This window comes from Athene noctua, chromosome 7 (genome assembly GCF_965140245.1).
Source record: "Athene noctua chromosome 7, bAthNoc1.hap1.1, whole genome shotgun sequence".
NCBI classification, from domain to species: domain Eukaryota; kingdom Metazoa; phylum Chordata; class Aves; order Strigiformes; family Strigidae; genus Athene; species Athene noctua.
In genome coordinates, this window is record NC_134043.1 from 18,734,168 (window position 1) to 18,754,151 (window position 19,984).

The 19,984-nt window shown below is 41.6% G+C and overlaps 1 protein-coding gene across 1 annotated transcript in view; it reads left to right on the forward strand.

The window, feature by feature from the left end:
- The window catches only part of LOC141962395 (unconventional myosin-X-like), a 96,036-nt gene extending 76,515 nt beyond the window's left edge, over positions 1 to 19,521 (forward strand). The window contains exons 31-41 of the mRNA XM_074910510.1: positions 1,505 to 1,647; positions 3,337 to 3,531; positions 6,537 to 6,694; positions 7,922 to 8,045; positions 9,466 to 9,763; positions 10,990 to 11,197; positions 11,997 to 12,133; positions 12,971 to 13,094; positions 15,253 to 15,702; positions 16,485 to 16,676; positions 17,218 to 19,521. Coding sequence (XP_074766611.1) covers positions 1,505 to 1,647; positions 3,337 to 3,531; positions 6,537 to 6,694; positions 7,922 to 8,045; positions 9,466 to 9,763; positions 10,990 to 11,197; positions 11,997 to 12,133; positions 12,971 to 13,094; positions 15,253 to 15,702; positions 16,485 to 16,676; positions 17,218 to 17,331 — 2,143 coding nt within the window. The 3' untranslated portion in view covers positions 17,332 to 19,521. The remainder of the gene's footprint in view (positions 1 to 1,504; positions 1,648 to 3,336; positions 3,532 to 6,536; positions 6,695 to 7,921; positions 8,046 to 9,465; positions 9,764 to 10,989; positions 11,198 to 11,996; positions 12,134 to 12,970; positions 13,095 to 15,252; positions 15,703 to 16,484; positions 16,677 to 17,217) is intronic.
- The last annotated feature ends 463 nt before the right edge of the window (positions 19,522 to 19,984 follow it).

Genomic DNA, 19,984 nt, shown 5'->3' on the forward strand with positions numbered 1-19,984 from the left:
AGTGAAAGTTTCTCCTTTTCCTCTTAAAAGTGGAAAAGGCATAATCTCAATGTCAAGAAATTATAGTCTTACCTTTTATTAACACTGAATAAAAATGTCCAGCAAAAGCAGCACTTCGAGTTTTTCAACAGAGTAATTTTAAGTTGATCTTGTAAATTGAGGGGAAAGAAACAGCACTGTGGAAGAATAATGGATGAATTTAGAAATCTGTACTCTTCTTGAAATATTTGCAGTGCAACAGAGCACAGACCTTTAGTTCACATATTAGATAGTTTCAGAGACGAGATTATGGGACATTTCATATCACTTCATGTTAACATTTAATTATTTCCCACAGTGTTAACAGGTTCAGCCTGGGCAAAGATTCTTACTACAGTGCTGAAGTAAAATGTTAGCTATTAAGTTATTTATCTCTGTGGTCTGTTTTTTTTTCTCACACGGGTTGCCAGGACTTCGGGGTTGCTAGTTTAGAAAATGCATATCTCAGTAGTGAACTAAGATTTCATTGATCAAAATGTTTTAGCCAGTTCTCAGCCTGGGCTCCTCGTAGTTAATCTGTGTACCAGTAAAAAAATAGGCACAAATAGTAAGCTGAACAGTCAAAATTTGTTCATGCATCTGCTGAGGTACACTCTTCCGGACTATCAATATTTGAATCAACATTAAACAAATTCTGAGGTGAATGCTTATTTTTCAACCAGTGTTTTTATGCAGCTTATTTTTATTTTCTTACCATTTTTATCTTTTATCTTCTGTTTACACAATGGCCAGACAGTTGCTTGATTTGCACCTTTACCTTTTGCTTCATACTTGCATTATACATTTCAGTTTCCCTGTTTTCTCAGAGAAATCCATGTTTGCTTTCAAAGCTCTCTGAGTCTATCCTCTTGAAACTGGTCATATTTTTATTTCTTCATTTTCCTGTAAATCATCAGTTCTGTGCAGAATTGTGACTGTTCTTTTGATAGGACATATTTGTCTGTTGCAAGAGAAGGACAAAGTCATCTAGGAGCACATAACAGTTTTTCCTCTGTTTTGGCAGGATCAGCTCATCCTTTTCAAAACCAATCTCAAACCTATTTTAGCCAACCCTGCTGGGATCTATGTTTGCTACTGCATCACTGGTTTTAATGAGGAGAATGGCCATGCTAGCTCAGCCCAATGGTAGTAACACTAGCTCAGTCCAATCAGAGGGTGGAACAAAGTCATTTGCTTATGAACCCAGGACATTTTACAGGTGGTCATTAGCTAATTAATGTTCTCTAGTCTTTGGAAATAGCTTTTGAAAGATGATTAATTCCATTTACCTGGTTTCTGCATTCATCAGTGTGCAGACCAACTGCACAGGAGATGCTCTTGAGTGTTTCTACACTTCTCTGTAGTTTATATTCAGAGAATCTTCCAGCATTGTTTATGGGAAGGTCGAGAACATGGCTTTGGGTATGCTGTGTGTTGAGATACTTGTATAGTTACAACTAATTTTAATGCTTTTATTTTCTGGCAGACCAAATTCTTTTGTGATCATCACAGCAAATCGAGTGATTCACTGCAACAGCGACACCCCTGAGGAGATGCATCACTGGATCTCCCTGCTGCAGAAACCAAAAGGCGAATCTAAGGTTGATGGCCAGGAATTCCTTGTGAGAGGTGAAAGGAAATGCATGCAATTATGACATGTGAAACTTAATCTTCCATTTATGATCTGAGGGGGACGTTTGATTGCAGCTAATCCAATCTAGGGTTTAGCTGCTCCACAAACACAATCATTCTTAGCCCCTCTCCACCTTCCAGCTTGCTACATGCTGTGTTGTGCTGGCACTGGCTCTTACTTGATTCCGTGTCAGGTGGATTCAGAAAGCTAAAGCTAGAAAAAAAAAGTACTTCTTTATACATTTAGGTTTCTGATCTTTGCTCCATAGCCTATTTAGGCATGCCCAGCAAATGCCATCAGGGAATAGGAGGGAACATGGCTGCTGTTTAGGAGCAGCTGGTTTAAACTGACTATAACATGACACTGCAGCTTTTGTTTTCAGAAAGCTCTATTCCTTCTGACACCTGTCATGTAGAGAGGGAGGGAGATCTTTGTGGGATTGCTGCTGTCCACAGCTACACAGACTAACCTGATTGTGGTAGACACAGTGAGGTGAGAATAATGCTCTGAGGCTGAGCAAAAGATTTAAATTACGTCTCTAGTTAGAGCTTAGTTGGAGATGGAGGAGCTGATGCATGACACATACTACAAAATATTCCCCCATTTGTCTCAAATATTTTTAAATTTCCGTAGTAATTTCAGCTCATTATACAGTCTTAAACGTGTGAAGACACTCCTGATCCAATCTGTGGAAAGCAAGTGCATGAGCGAATTGCCTTACATTTTTCAGAAAGTATATTCAAGGGACTAAAGGTCTGAGAGTGGTCATGGCAAGGCAGGAGGACAAGAAAAGGGTCACCAAAAAGTGGTGTAAGCTTTCCATTCTAGTCTTAAATTCAAGGAGATTGAATGATATAAAGCAGATCAGACAACAGTTTGAGTACCTTAAATTCAAAATAATTCCAAGGCAACACTTCCTTTTATCTCATATTGGTCATCAGTTAAAGAAAAAAAGGAATGCTCCCTTGCAAAGTCATTGTATGCTCTACATGTCACAGCAAGATGTCTGTGTGACAGTGGTGTAGGCACGAAGGCATATATTTGGGAAGGTCTATTTTCTCTTTATGTGGAACCTCTGACTTCAGTCCCACATTCTTTGAACTTTCTGCCTTGTGGGTGGACATCGCTTTTTACAGCTCTGAATAGAAGATTGTCTTTTTGACAGCTTTAGCAATGCAGACTGTAATTTTTTTCCTTAAATTTTGTTTTCTTTTTCTTTTTTCTTTTGTGAGAAGTCTAAAATGGAAGAAAAATTATTTTTCCTGACCATGGGAGGATGTGTGTAATGCTTACAGATTTTTCTACTAGAAGACATGTATCACCAAACCTCTTCCATCGAGGTTTGGATAGGCATTTGTAATCTCTTTGGAAGAATGAATTGTAAATTATTTATTCAGATGTTGTGACTTGTGAGAGAAGCATCCTGAATAGAGGATGCCCTCATGGTGATGGCAAACTAAACTACAGATCATTGATAAAATGTACATGGGTCTGAAGGATGGAACAGCTGCATGGAAAATTTGGGGATAATTTCTTACAGTGATTGTGCAGGATACTGCTATAGCCAGTAAAGCAGAGCTGGTAGTCCCATCATGAGTTTTTTCCAGAGAGGTGGAGTTCTGGTCCCGGAGTAAGAGAGCCACCAGGCAAGAGACAATATTGATATGTTTGTGCTCCTGTGCTAGGGTGGCTTCATAAAGAGGTTCAGAGCAGCAACAAGATGTCATCTCTGAAGATGAAGAAACGCTGGTTTGTTCTGACAAACACGGCCCTTGATTACTACAAGTCATCTGAGCGCACAGCTGCCAAGCTTGGCACGCTTGTGCTGAATAGCCTCTGCTCCATAGTGCAGCCTGATGAGAGGGTCTTCAAAGACACAGGTAAGAGGAAGAAAGCAGTAATGAGCAGACTGTCCATGTGTGGAGTTGTCTGAAGAGGTGATGGTGCAGGAATGTAATGGGGTGTCATGTTGAGAAGGTAGTGTTGGTGTTAGTTGAGGCTCTGTGTCTGGCTGCAAACATCTTTCCCCACAGAAACTGTAAAGGACTTGCAAAGGGCCAGAGAGTAGTGTGCAAGTGACGCTAAGTCCCTTACACCTGATGGAGGTACACGGTGCTGATATTTTTTCACTGAGTAGTGTTACAGTTTATCTGTTTCCCAGATAGGGAAAGGGGTATGAGTTCTTATAGTTGACACTGTAATTATCAGTACATCTCCCTAAGTGTCACTTTGTAGCATGACCTACATTTGTCTCTGGGGTCAATGTTATTCTCTTAAATAACAGCAGTGGCATACACTGCTAAGTCTTTTTTGTAGCATCTCTCAATTTGTTAGAAATAAAAGATGACATGGGTCTGTGCTGGCTTTCTGTGCAGCATGACAGTTCTGGGAAGGTAGGATCTGGGATGATCCTCCATTGCTTGCCTTAGGAGTTTGGGAGGGAACTCAAGTTATGTGGCGAAGGGTGAATCCCCCTGACAAAGAAGGTGAACTTTAGAACAAGACTTGAAATACTGGGCATTTGAGTAGTGGAGTTATTTGTGATATTTTTAAAAGGGCTGGAAGCATTTAGTAAAATGAGATGAGAGGAAATTTATTCTGCTCACTCACAAGAAATTGTCCATGTTTTTGAACTCAACAGATGTCTAGGGCTGCCTTTAGCAGAGTGGATTGTCATTGTCCTGACATGTTCTCCATTTATGCCAAATACATTATTTTTTAAAGTTATGAGGATTGATTGAGCAATCTGGCTGTATGCTGTGTGTAGAGTGGTCATTTTCTGCATGATTAATAGCACAGTATAGCCCAAACCCTGTCTGTGAAAGTGAGCTGCCTGGTTGGCAGGGAAGTATTTCTGTTACACTGCAAGGTACTTGTAGCTTGGAAAGCTGTCATTGTACCAAAACTTGGATTGGGACCTTCCTGCTCATAAATACATTTTGAGAATGGGGGGATGTTAATGTCTAGTCAGTTTTAACCAGACATACCATATGTTGTTATCAAAACAGCAAGGGTTTTCCTCAGCCACATGCTACAGACAAAAAGAGAATCATAGAATCACTTAGGTTGAAAAGACCTTTACGACCATTGAGTCGAATTGTTAACCTAACACTGCCAAGTCCACCACTAAACCATGTCCCTAAGCACTGTGTTTACACATCTTTTAAATTCAGGGATAGTGATTTCACCACTTCCCCGGGCAGCCTGTTCCAATGCTTGACAGCCCTTTCAGTGAAGAAATTTTTCCTAATATCCAATATAAACCTCCCCTGGTGCAACCTGAGGCCATTTCCTCTCATCCTATCGCTTGTTACTTGAGAGAAGAGACTGACACCCACCTTGCTAGAACCTCCTTTCAGGTAGTTGTAGAGAGTGATGAGGTCTCCCCTCAGCCTCCTTTTCTCCACACTAAACAACTCCAGTTCCCTCGGCCACTCTTCATAAGACTTATGTTCTAGACCCTTCACTAGCCTTGTTGCTTTTCTCTGGACGCACTCCAGCACCTCAGTGTCTTTCTTGCAGTGAAGGGCCCAAAACTGAACACAGTATTTGATGTGTGGCCTCACCAGTGCTGAGCGAAGGGGGACGATCACTTCCCTAGCCCTACTGGTCACACCATTTCTGATATAAGCCAGGATGCTACTGGCCTTCTTGGTCACCTGGGCACACGGCTGGCTTATAATCAGCCAGCTGTTGACCAACACCCCTCTTCTCCTCCTCCAGGCAGTTTTCCAGCCACTCTTCCCAAGCCTGTGGCATTGCATGGGGTTGTGTGACCCAAGTGCAGGACCCAGCACCGAGCCTTGTTGAACCTACACAGTTGGCCTCTGTCCATCAATCCAGCCTGTCCAGATCCCTCTGTAGAGCCTTCCTCCCCTCAAGCAGATCAACACTTCTGCCCAGCATGGCGTCATCTGCAAACTTACTGACGGTGCACTTGATCCCCTCATCCAGATCCTTAATAAAGACATTAAACAGAACTGGCCCCAGTACTGAGCCCTGGGAACACCACTTGTGACTGGTCACTAACTGGATTTAACTCCATTCACTTTCTGGGCCTGGCCATCCAGCCAGTCTTTTACTTGGTAAAGCATATGCCCATCCAAGCCATGAGCAGCCAATTTTTCCAGAAGAATTCTATGGGAAACAATGTCAAAGATTTTACTAAAGGCTAGGCAGATGAGTTGGTTTAAGCCCTGCCAGGACCGTAGACCACGTTGCCATTGTCCTTCCCCCACCCTCGGACACAAGTAGGGCACAAACCCTGGGTTGAAATAAGAAGAAATTTAATACAACAGTGTAATAAGCAATCTGAACAACAACAGTAGCAATGATAACAGTAAACAGTAATAACAGTGAACAAGACGAAAGATATACAGAGAAATACCGCAATGGTTACAGACAGCCCTGTGCTCCCTGCGACCAAAGCCACAAAGGAAAAAGTTCCTGTGCTGCTGCGCTGGACCTGACGCAGCATAGTATGAATAACCTGGCTGGACATCCCTTCCCCCTGTTTGCTGGGGAAACTTAACCCTATCCTAGCTGAACCAGGACAGCAGACAACATCCATAGCCTTTTGCTTATCCACTAAATGGGTGACCTTGTCATAGAAGGAGTCAGGCAGGTTAGTCAAGCTGGACCTGCCTTTCATTAACGCATGCTGACTGGCCCTGATTGCCTGGTTGTCCCATATGTACTGCATGATGGCACTGAAGATGATCTGCTCCATAACCTTCCCCAGCACTCAGGTCAGACTGACAGACTGTAGTTCCCTGGATCCTCCTCCCAGCCCTTCTTGTAGATAGACATCACATTTGCTAACCTTCAGTCAACTGTAACATGAAAGCAAGAAGTTTCACCTTCCAGCTTCTCTGTTTCTCCACAGGCTATTGGAACATCATTGTCCATGGGCGAAAGCACTCCTACAGACTGTACACGAAGCTGTTGAATGAAGCTATGCGTTGGGCCTCTGCCATTCAAGGTGTCATTGACAGCAAAGTTCCTATAGAAACACCTACACAGCAACTCATTCGTGACATCAGGGTAGGTGGCAGTATGCTAATTCCCAAGTGAGTTGGGAGCAGCCAGATCATCACTGGCCTTACCCAGTCATTGCTGAGAATGGGTTGCTGTCTTAGGGGGGAGGGGAAAAGAAAAGTAAAAAAGAAACATAAAAGTGCAACTAAATAATCAAGCCTTATGTGAATTTTAGTTTGAATTAGCACGTTAACTGATCTGCATATGTCTAGGCTACAGCTGTGTGCAATTACAAATTGCATGCAGGATTACACCATTTGCAGATCCCTGCTTCATCCTTTCCTCTCCTAAGCATCCTCTGGACACAAATATAAAAATTTCCATTTCTAGCAAGTACGTGATTTTACTGTACCCTGAAGTCCTCTTTGCATCTTAGGCGTGTGTGGTTATATAGCAAAGTAAAGGGTGGAAAGAAAATGTCCTTTAAAATAACAGAAATTGTGCCACTGCAGCAGGAATAATTTTTGAAAAGGCTTCTTTCCAGAAACTGCAACAAATGAAACAGAATCATATTAGAAGAGACACAAAAGCATATTTCAGAAGAAATGTATATGTAAACATATACGCTGTGACGAGCTCCATGCTAGATGCAATTAGATAGTAACTACTCAGGAAGAAAGATCTGGGAGTGATTGTGGAGTATCTTGGAAAACTTAAGCTCGGGGTTCAAGGACGAATGGAATATTAAGTATTGTTAGGGAAGGATTAAAGGACAAAATGCAGAAGAATGTGATGCCAGGGTGTATGATAGTCACAGGCCCAGATTTTGAACACCATATGCATATTGGTTGTCCATTCTCTAAACACATGTAGTACAACCAGACAAATTCAGGGAGTATAGGCTCATTATTACATACTAAACATGGTGGATCTGTGGTCAGAAAGTCCATTAACCATTTACTGTTGAAAGCTTGAAGGATATAGAGGGAGGAATCATGCATACATACCTGTTACATGCCTGTATTAGGTATTAGCCACAAGCCACATCTGAAGTCAAGATCCTGTGCTTGGTGACCTTTGGTATGACCCAGCATGGCTATTCTTATGTTTAATTTTCGGAAATAATGTACAGAGTAATTTTTATATGTAAATTATGCTTTGGTCACCTAGTCCCTTGATGGACCTCCAGAAACTTAGATAAAGATGGTTGAGCTTGAACCTAGATGTCTAAGGACATGTGAAGGAATGTCCCCATTTGAGGATAATTTTTAATTTTTTTTTTTTTCCCCCCAGGAAAACAGCACAAACTTTGAAGTAGTGGAACAGACATACAGGAGGAACCCAATCTTGCGCTATACCCAGCACCCCTTGCATTCCCCATTGCTCCCACTACCATATGGAGATGTTAGTGTCAACTGTAAGTATTTTACCCATGTGACAGAATCTGCTCACATTTTGAGGATCAGTGTGAAGCCTGAGCGCCACAAAAGTGATCTGTAAACTCACTCTATGCAGGTGAAGTCCATTTGGGGCAGTGTAGCGTACAGGGTTCAGAGAGGGAGCAATCCCTTTCTCTGTGTTGAATGTATTCTGTGTCAGTTGTCTCATATCTTCAGAATACTGAATCTTAAAGTAAATGAGGTCAGATAGTTTTATCATCCATCTGGGGGATGTCAACTTGTCATCCTTCAGCTGCAACTGGGTTGCGAATGGCTCCAATGGAAATTCTACAGCAGGATTACACCATGCAGTGGTATAGTATTCATCCAGAAACTGCTGTAAAACCAGACTAAATGAATCCTTTCTTCAAATGCTTCTGGAACATGAAAGAGCTAGACTGTTTGATAGGCCACCAGAAAAATGAAGATATTTTCTGATGATTCCAGGCTGATACTAAAACTGAACACCACTGCTGAAGACCTATAGAAGAATATCTAATGTGGAGTTACTGGCCCACAAAATCTTTTCAGAAATTAATTCCAATCTGGATATGCAAAGCAATGTATATGGGAAAAACAGTCTGCCACATAGGTAGTGATGTAGTTCTGCTTAGGAAAGTGAACACAAATTTACATAGCTTTATGAAAAGGTCAACTCTTCCGCTGAGCAGAGAAACAAAACAGCTAATGCAAGGTTTTGAAAGCTTAGAAAAGGAAAAAAAAAAGTCTTTGTGCGGCTATATTGATTTTTCATGCACCTGCATCTTGAATATAGGATGCAGTTTGGCCTTCGACATCTTAACAAAGGTATAGAAGTAGTAAAAACCTACCCAAAGATGATCAAAGGCATAGAAAGACTTGCCTAGAATTAAAAGGCCAAATAGAACAGGACTCTTCAGCCTCAAAAAAATGTTTTTAGGGCTGGAGGACTGTGATGCAGAAAATAAGAGGGGGATAACTGCTCTCTGTCTCTCTTGATACAAGGATAAAATTAAGCAGCAGATTAAAAGCACAGAAAAAACAAACTCTGAAATACAGAAAGACTACAGAGCAGGTACTTAGACTGTGGAACTTACTGCTACAGACACTGAAGCTAGAACTACATTTCAATGATAGTTTCCTTTAAAAACATTACTTTGCTTTTCTGCACAGTATATGCAAAAATGCATTTGCAGTGGTAGCAAGCTAGATGTTGGCAAATACTAATTAAAACTGCATTTGCACATTTAAAGGGGAAGGGTTAATGAATTTTGAGTATAAATTTAAGTTCGAGAGATGAGTTAACGCTCAGGCTGCTGCTGTTCTATGACAGACTAGTACAGTCGCTCATAGTGTTGCTGGGCCAGTAGAAAATGAGGGAAATGCTCACCTCTTGTCACCTTTGTGGTCATTCCCCAGTGCAACAGGAGAAGGGTTACAGCAGCTTACAGGACGAAGCAGTGAAGATCTTTAACTCCCTTCAGGAAATTGAGACAGTGTCTGACCCCATACCCATTATCCAAGGCATTCTGCAGACCTGCCATGATTTAAAGCCCCTCCGTGATGAAGTGTACTGTCAGCTCATCAAACAAACTAATCACATGCCGCATCCCAACAGTACTGGGAACCTGCACCACTGGCAGCTGATGTCGTGCATGAGCTGCACTTTTCTGCCCAGTAGGGGAATCTTGCGCTACCTCAAGTTCCACCTTAGAAGGTAAATGTCCTTTGCACTGACAGTCTGTTTCCCTTCTCTTTGCTTATCTTCCACTGCCTCTTGTAGTTATCTGTCTCGCCCTCCTCCTGTACAAACATCTTCCTGTGGTGTTGCAGCCTCCTACCTTTGTGCACAATTCTTGCTACCAGTTGTTCTGTTGTATTCAAACTCCCCCCTTGCCACCCACCTGTTGTGTCAAAAGGATGTTGAAAGTAAGAGTACCCAAACAGAATACCGTGAGACTGTGTTAAAGTGGATTTACTGCTGATGACCTACTGCTTACTAATGTCCCTATAAACATTGTCAACCTGCAGGAAAGGTGAGGACCATACTTTCATATACATTGAAATATGTACTACCTTGCAGCTGCCACAGGCAAAACGTATACTGTGGAGTAGTAGATATACTGTGTATCAAATTTATAATTTTTCAGTATTTGCTTAACTAAGCACATAATGGTCACAATTTGCATTTCTAATTTGCTTTAACCTTCAATTTTCATAAACTAAATCATTCACATTTCTTCCCAATTCATCTTCAGCATCTAACGCAGCTTTTCAAAGCAGTCTGCATTGGGGCTGAGCTGCAGCCATATAGCCTCACTCCGTTCATTAATGGTGAGAAAGGTCAATAAAATCTATTTGATTCCTTCCAAGCTAGGAAAGAGTGAGCTAAAATTTGTGCCAATACACCAAATACCTACATCCAGGGCCTGGTTCTAAGACATGCTGAGGAATACTCCCACGTTGCTATTTCATGTTTTTATCACTGGAGTTGCAGAAAGTATTATACTTAGAACGGCTCACCTTGGAGGGAAGAGAATCGTGTACAAACATCTACTTTCTGTCTTCTTGACTCTGAAAAATACTGTAAAAGTGACTCAAGCACAGCCAGCAAATTAAAAAGCAATTAAGAATAAATGAAAAAAAAAAAAAAAGGTTACATTTGATTTTATTGGTTTTAATCTCAATTTTGTAAATTGAGGTAGTCAGTCTTCAGATGGTACTAAACTCCTGAACTTATTTCATACATTGCTGAAAAATGCCACTGAAGTGACTTTGGAATTACTAGTAAAAACAGGTTGTATGGTTAAGAAAAGTGGGCTCGTTCTTCCTTTGCTTACACTTGACATCGCTGTCTCTACATAGTAGTCCCAAGTTATATGGTAATGTGCATGCTTTCTGGTTCACTGTGTAATGGGTTTTTTTGCTCTTCTTTACAATTAGGGTAAAAGATCTCTTTCCAGGCTCAGAAATAGACAAGTACGCACAATTCATAAGTGACTCCCTGAAGAGAACAAAGACAAGGGAGTTTGTGCCCTCCCAGGATGAAATACAGGCTCTTCTCACCCGTGAAGAAATGACCACGACAGTGTACTGCCATGGCGGTGGCTCCTGTAAAATAACCATCAATTCTCACACAAGCGCTGGGGAGGTAATGTATTAGTAGCATTAACCAGATGAAAGCACATCTCCATGTCACAATACTGGGTCTGTTCAAGGGACTCCTTTTTCCCATTCATCTCCAATTTCTCGTTATTTTTTTCTTAATTATAATTTTTTTGCTATATCCACAAAGTCTGTAGGGAAAACTCAGCTTATTCTGCAGGTTCAGAATTATGCAAGGCCTATGCCTGGACTGTAGAATATCACTTGGCAATTGCGTTGCAGAATCTAAACACTTTCGGTGTTCTGCCCATTGGAAAGGTAATAATTCTGAAGACTTGCTAAACACAGTTTTCTGGACATGTTGAAATTCCAGTTCATAATGTAATTCTTCTGGAAGGGATATTCTACCAGTAACTTAATCGTTAGCAGGTCAGAAGAAAGATTCCAGGTTATAGTAGGCATGTCTGTGAAAACATTAGTGCTGAACGGAGGTAAAAATAATAGTAAAGAGTGGAATTGTTACTAGAGCTACCGAGAATATTATCATCTAAATCCATTATGTGCTTGTATCTTGTGCAGAGTTCTAATTCCTGGCTCTTCAAAAGGGTAGTGAAGATTGAAACTGTTCAGAGAAAAACAGCAAGGATGATCAAATATAAGTAATGACTTCCTTACAGGCAATGATCTCTTAGGGTTAGAATTCTTTAATCTGAAAATAAGATAACTAAAGGGAGAAATGTGACGGAGGTCTATGAAATTATGAGTGTCCTGAAGAGGTACTGATTCTTCATTGTTAAAGTGTGTGTAGTACCCACTCTGTGATGTGTCTCTCTCTGATTTTGCAGGTGGTTGAAAAGCTGATCCGAGGTTTAGCAATGGAGGACAGCCGTAACATGTTTGCACTCTTCGAACATAATCAGCAGGTGGACCGTGCTGTTGAGAGTCGGGTGATTGTGGCTGATATCTTGGCCAAGTTTGAGAGGTAGAAGAATGTTTCATAAAACTAACTCCTAGTGGATGTAACACTGGGTTAAGTGATAGTACAGTCAGGTAGTTTTATCCAAAGCAGCTGCAGTGATTTAACAGTTCACTCTGGCTTGAACTTCCCTTTGGTAAGGTTCAAGTGCTCTTTCTCACTGTGTAGAAAACCACATCCACATCTATTTTGGTGACAAAGAAGCATTCTTTATCAGGCTTGTCAGGACAAAATTAGTAGTGCCTTTATCAGAGTCAATTTACATCATAATAGCTACATCAGAAGAGAGAGCAAAGATTTGGGCATAGAAATACAGCTTTAATTTCTTACTGTCAACTGTGATTTTGTGGTTAGACTTAGAAAGAAAGCAATAAATTGTGAAAGAAGCTGGCAGTGCCATTGTCTATTTTATATCTGTTCTAAAAACAAAAATAGTTCCAAATGGTGGCAAGGCTGATGCTTTTCACGGACAGGATTGCATGGAAACAGTATCTTGAAAATGGGAAATACTTTGTGTCTTGCCTCCACTCCAACTCTTGGCATTTATCTAGAACCGTTGATCTGATTTTCTGATGAAGTCTATCTGATAAGAACTTTGGGTTCTTCTTAATCAAAATTTTGTGTGAGTCAGAAGAAAAAATGAAAGTTACCAGAAAAGTCTGCTGCACTGAGATTGTCCTGGTAAATGAAGTAGTTCTGTATGCCCTCTGTTTCAGAAATCCAAGGGAACCTTCATATTGTGAGCTGCACTGTGGACATCCCAGCACTGTGGTGCTTCTGACTTAAAAATTAACTATGGTTAATTTTTTTTTTTCCCCTCTCATTCTCTTTCCTATCTTACAGACTTGCTGGCTCTGAAGATGAAGAAGAGGAAGGACAGTGGCAGCTGTATTTTAAGCTTTATTGCTTCTTGGATATTGAGAATGTTCCCAAAGATGGGGTGGAATTTGCCTTCATGTTTGAACAGGTAATCCCACTCTTGGAGAATGATTTGATTTCCAGGGTGGCAGAAGCACACAAGAGTATACGGAAAACTGGCTTACCTTTGCATTACAATTGGGAATGCTGGTTGGAACAGAAGAATTTAGTGTGTTGGATTTTTGCCTGGAATGTACCAAGCAGATATACTGCAAAGTTCTCTAGAGAATCAGAGGATTAGAACAAAAGCAAGAAAAATGAACAAGGGCTTCAAAAAACTGGAAGAGCAATGATAATAAAATGCCTTTAAATGATATAGAAATGTGGATAATGATTCAAGAAGAATCATTAAAAGTAGCTGCTTGCAGAACATAGGTGTAAAGAAAACTGGAAAATCTAGCTATCTGTGTTATCAGCTTACAAGAGCGTCTTTGGGGCGTTACAGGATTTGACTGAAAAAAACCCTATCTATCTTCTGGGCAATTTCTTTTGATTAACAGAGAGACACTAGAAGAGCACCACAGAAAAAGGAAAATATAATGTAGTTGACAATATTTATCTGCTGAGTAACCTTTTTTAAAGTCACTATACTCCACAGCACAATGATGCTGGTTGGGCCAGAGATCACACTGGTATGAAATAACCTTGCAATTAGGGATGCAAAACCAAACTGCCTGGAGTACCCAGCTGTGTGATTCATCCCATCTTTATTACTTCTAATGAACACTTTGATCTTGCCTCAGAAAATTATAGCTGTTGAAAATGAATTAATTAATATGTGTTAAAGGAGGTCAGTGTCACAAAGACTGAAACCCACTGCTAGTCAAATGAATGGCATGTACATCAAAAGACAATGGTTCCCTAAGAGAGCTTTCATGAAGATTAAGTATTGTTAACTACAGAATGCTCAGGAAACAGCCAGGAGCAAGACGTCATGGTACTCTGAGGAAACTCGGTTGTACCAAACTCCCTGTTGACAAGGCTTTCAGTCTACATAGCTTTCACTAGCAACGGGTGGTGGAAGAGAGAGGTAACAGTAGGAGAGTAGTTGTTATCCAGACATTAAATGGATGTAGCAAAAAAACCCCATAAATACATTTCACAGAAAAACAGGCACAGGGAAGCAAAAAGAGGAAGCAAGAAGATTGAGGGAGACATCAGGTGAAAGAGGAAGAGTTGGGAAGTGCTGTTGTACAATGAGACTGAGCTTAAGCATCTTGAGTTTATTATATCTGACTCTCTGGTGTTGAATATTATATCCAACTCTCTGCTGTTGAGAATCACCTGCCAGGTCAAGGGAGGTGATTCTCCCCCTCTGCTCTGCTCTCTTGAGAGCCCACCTGGAGCACTGTGTCCAGCTCTGGGGTCACCAGTATAAGAAGGACATGGACCTGCTCAAGTGGGTGCAGAGGAGGCCACAAATACGATCAGGGGCTGGAGCACCTCCCCTGTGAGGACAGGCTGAGAGAGTTGGGGTTGTTCAGCCTGGAGAAGAGAAGGCTCCTGGGAGACCTCGTAGCAGCCTTCCAGTACTTAAAGGGGGCTACAGGAAAGACGGGGAGGGACTCTTTAACGGGGGTGTAGTGAGGGGTAACATTTTTAAACTGACAGAGGGTGGATTTAGATGAGATACTAGGAAGAAATTCTTTACTGTGAGGGTGGTGAGTCACTGGCAGAGGTTGCCCAGCGAAGCTGTGAATGGCCCCACCCTGACATTGTTCAAGGCCAGGTTGGATGGGGCTTGGAGCAACCTGGTCCAGTGGAAGGTGTCCCTGCCCATGGCAGGGGGTTGGAACTAGATGATCTTTAAGGTCCCTTCCAAACCAAACCATTCTATCATTCTATGACAATCTTCCACACATGACCTGTAGCTGGTACAGCACAAGACAAATTACAGTCCTTCAGATCTGTTCCAGACCTAAGAAGTCCTCATTGTAAGACTTCCAGTACAGGATAGGAGCCCCTCAGAGATCTCCATCCTGTCCAGGCTTGCAGAAAGAGGTGTTCCTCCCACATCAACCAGTTGTAGACTTTGACTTCTTTATTATAACGTCTGCTCTGACTTCCTGAATTATGTCTTTCCGGGTGGGATAGGCTTTCTTGCTGGGATGGGCAGATGCCATAGGACTCTGTACACGGACCCACCGGTGAATAAAGTGTGCTGCTTCTTTCTAATGAGTTTGGGGGATTTTTGTCTTTGTTTGTAGGCCCATGAAAGCCTCATAGATGGTCATTTTCCTGCACCAGAGGACACTCTGCAGCGCTTAGCAGCTCTACGGCTGCAGTATCTTCATGGAGATTATTCTAAAATAAGTTGGACCCTTGATGGAATCTACCCAGTTAACAGACTAAAATCCAAAATACTACACTCAACAAAGAGCAGCGGGACTACCAGTCATACTCTGGAGAGGAGACGGACCAGCTTCCTTGAAGGGACATTGAAACGTAGCTTCAAGACAGGCTCTGTAAAGAAGCAGAAGGTGGAAGAGGAGCAGATGATGGAGATGTGGGTAAAGGAGGAGCTTTCAGCTGCTCGGGCAAGCATAGCACAAAAGTGGACCAAGCTGCAGGGACTCTCTCAGCATCAGGCCATGGTGAAATACATGTCAATTGTAAAGGAGTGGCCAGGTTACGGGTCAACCCTCTTTGATGTTGAGGTGAGCTATGTATAAACTCATGTAACTGCTGCCAAGAAGAGGGATCAGTCTGGAGAACAGATACAGATACAGCTGTGTGTATTACATTGCTCAGCAGCAGAAGGACATTTCAGGAACGGGCTGCATTTTGCCTTAGCTTAGGATAAGCCTGCAGTACCACACCCCCAAAGAGGTGTGATGCAGAGAGCACAGAGCAAGCAAGCTAGTGTGTGAGGGAGATAGTGGATTCCTACTTCATTAGAAGAGCAGTAGAATTTTGGAAGGTTTTTTGGGCTTAAGGTGCTGGCTAGTAAAAGCAAAAATAAACTATTGTCCTTCATGGCAAAAAGTGCAATCCTGTTCTGCAGCAGTACAACAGGAACTGCTGAGACTGGGTCACTTAGACCACTGCACTTAGCCTGCTAGAGTAGGAATCCACAATTCAGTTTGATCAGTTTTGTTGCTGCCTAGATGGATTACCCTAGGAAGCTGCTTGCAGTCACTATATTATCTGTAAAATAAGTGGAATATTGACTTCCTAAATCACTTTAAAATCTGATGAGAGCTGCTAGGTATTACCGTTATTTAGTACTCAACTAGTGTTTGACTCACAGCCATGCCACTTCTAAATCTTTGCAGCAGGACTTCCTACAAGATTCCTCTTGCAGACATTCTATTTTTTCTATTGGGGTGAAGAGTTGAAGTGTCCTGTAGGAGCTAGAAATGGAGGGCTTTTCATTGAATCAAAGATGATTTGTTCCTCCACTGCATTTATGCTAAATTTCATGTTCCTCTTTCTGCAGTGCAAGGAGGGTGGATTTCCAAATGATCTTTGGCTTGGAGTCAGCACAGAGAATGTGTCTGTCTACAAACGAGGGGATCCTAAACCACTAGAAACTTTCCAGTACGAGCACATCGTTTTCTTTGGAGCACCACAGCCTAACACCTTCAAAATTACAGTGGATGAGAGAGAAATGTTCTTTGAAACATCCCAGGTATGTGAAAGGACAAAACTTGTATGTGCAGTTTTACTAGCACTTCAGTAATGCTCTGATTTCCAAGGACTAGACAAGTTTATATGCAAGAACTCTTGCTGAATGAACTGGAGAGCCAAGAAAAAAAATGGAGAGTGTAAGGAATAAACAGGAAAAAAAAGATGCTGGTTAGAAAGTGAAGGAGGTTGAATGGTCTTCCAGTGCACTGGGAATTTCCAATTTTGGGTGGTTATGAGTATGCTTGTTTTTTTCATTCCCTTCCAGTATATGAATGGAGAGTTCACAAACTAACAAAAAAAGTTCAGTAGCATCAAAGTTGCTTTTCTTTGAGGTACAAGCTTTTTAAGTGCTGCTACAGTAGAGCAAAAACTTGCCTAGGATTTCTTTCCTTACTGTCGTGTTCACATTTAGTATTATATGCAAAATTTTTTAGTGCTGTGATGTTGGACAAGGGGAATCTTTTTCTGCAAAATGTCTGTCATTCCTCAATGGAATTAGTTTTTTTATGTGCTTATCCTCTGTTATTGTGTTCTCTCTCTAGGTGGGTGAGATCATAAAGATCATGAAAGCATACATCAACATGATAGTGAAGAAACGCTGCAGTGTCAAATCAGCCACCAGTGTGGACAGTCATGCTAGCATCTGGACTAGGTGATACGAATGAACTGCCACAGGAGAGAGGCAATTGTTTAGTGATTGGTTATTTGCAACTTGCCAGCACAAGTGTAGCAAAGATGCTTTTTTAAGAACCCCACTTGACTGACTACTGTATTAAAAAACTGAAGTGACATCTACAGTACCATAGGATTTGCACCTCTGCCCAAAGACATTAAACAGTAACAACTGTTGTTAAATATTAATGGCCCAAAACCTGTTTTCCCCTTGCTTGTTTGATGAACAGTGTACCTTAAAGAAGCAAAGTCAGAAGCATCCTCCTTCTCCTGCGTGTCCTCTCTGCTGCTTTCACCATTATCTGTCATACTGGCAGAAAAATTCACAAGAATCCTTTCTGCACTACAGGAGACAGACTTAAGCTTCCTTATGAATTTCCAACATGCAAACATCTGGGATTATGGGATCGCAGCATGGTTTGCTAAAAGAACATTTGTTTTTTATTTATTTGGCAAGCAATTCTAAAATACAAGTCACTGGGTTTTTTCTCAGGATATACTAATGATCTGATCTGGTCTTAAAAGAAAATGCCTTTGTGTGATTGAAGCCAAGTGGTCCAACTAAGAGGTCAAACCCTACGTGAGAGAGCATTAAACAAACAAAAACACCCAAGATGATGCTTTACCTTTCAATAGAAGTTCACAGGTACATAACTGTAAAAAGCAGCACTTTAAGTTAAACTTTTAAATACTCCAACATAGGAGAAAATGTTTGGGACTAGCACCACTGAAATAGATCATCAGGTGCCATTCCAGGTACATTCCAAGCAGCACCTGTTGCCTAAAAATTAATGACTGCCTTGTACAGTCCAGGAGGTGAGATTGATTTAGTTGGATTTCCAGAAGAGCTGCTCTTCACAAACTCCAGGTTTTAGATGGAGGTCAAGGGTTTTTATGGTGAGCAGCCTGCCTGCATTAAGTTCCATCTTTCTCTGTATGAGATTTTGGGATGACTGGGATCCCTGAACTTCAGTTTTAAGTAAGTGAACTGTTTCCTACCGAGTGAAGAGGTGCCCAGATAAGTTGAGGCAAGAATTTCACTTCCTCTGTCCTACTGTAAGCAGATGCCAAACACTTCATCCTCCTCCAAATTAATTGGAACTGCTCCCATCCCTGAATCCCTAAATCCTCTTGCAGTCTCCTCTAGGTCCCTCGTCATCAGCAAAACTTGAAAACAATGCTGTTTTGCCAAAACAACTGCTTCTTGGAGGTTTTTATAGCTACTTGCAATTTGAAGAAGCAGAATTATTTTTTCTTCTCAGTGAGAGCTGATGGTCATCTTCAGTCTTTTGACTTCAGAAACTTGATTTCATAGTTTACAACAATACTGAGTCACATCATAAATTAGTTGCACTAGCACTCAAGAAACCTGGTGGCTAGCCATTTGCTATCACCCTTGTCTAGTCTTGGGATCCCAGAATGCAAAGTTTCTGAATGAAACTGAAGAGCTGTATGTAATGTGGGCCTTGTTCCACGTTTAAAATCAGGTGTCTCCATTTCTGAAGAAGTGGCAGCTCAGGCCCGTCAGCTATAAAATAGAAAGTTCATAGAAAAGAAAACTAGGAGTCAGTGTACAACAGGTTCCATTCCAATTCATCATCAAATTGTGCCATGACACTCATACTGTGTTGCAGAACACTGTAGTTCTGAGGTTGACAGTACAAGAAAAACCACTGTACATAATCTGTGCTTCTCTCTCATTTCCACTGCGCTGCAGTATGTGCAAACATTGTCCACCTGCCACACCACCAGCCTGAGAGGATAGCCACTGCTGTGTATCATACGTTCAACTGGAGTTCTGCCTTAAATAGCTTTACTGAAGGATCCTACAAACATCCCCTTTTTGTCACGAAGAATAAGAAGATGACCAGGTCACGAGAGAGAACAGGAATGCAGAGGCAACCTGAGAAGCAACACTTTGCATTGCTCTGAGCACTGACAAGATCTTTCATGTATCAGAATAACCTTGATTATCCCTGACCTAACTCTGCACTAGCTCTGTGTTCTGGCTCTTGGGTTGCTGCAGGCAGCTTGAACCCACTTGGAAATGTTACTCCCATTACAATTTGTTGTAATTTTGCTCATTTCTATTACAGAATTCCTTCTGCTGTCTTTTTTAATTTGTAACTGGCTTTACAAGATGAAAGTTTAATAAATTATTGGATTGCACAGGCTGTATTCACTCACAGGCATTGTGTGCTTATGTTAAGACATTTACTCAGAGATCTAACATTCAGATCTTGTAAGTGAAAAGTAGGCATCATCAGCATGAGGAGACAACAGCCCTTCCTCTCAGAAGCAGATTTTACCTTTGTGGTACGTTATAGAAAATGGCACTACAATGGGGAAGGGTTGTTTCCAGCTGCTGCCTCTCACTCTGGGTCTGAGTCACACCGTTGGTCAATGGGAGATGTCCCACGTGAGTTCAAGGGATGGGTTCTGAGACAGTCACTGTGGTGAAAGCATAGCATCGTCTCCAAAGGCCAGGCTGCAGGATCGGCTCCATCCCTGCTCTTCGGCACCTTCAAAAGCACTAATAACAGAAAATCACTTTGCTTCTCACACAGTAGCATGGCCCAGACATGGTGTTCACCTCAGAGCACGTGTTGCCGAGTGGTGAATCTGGGCGGGGACAGC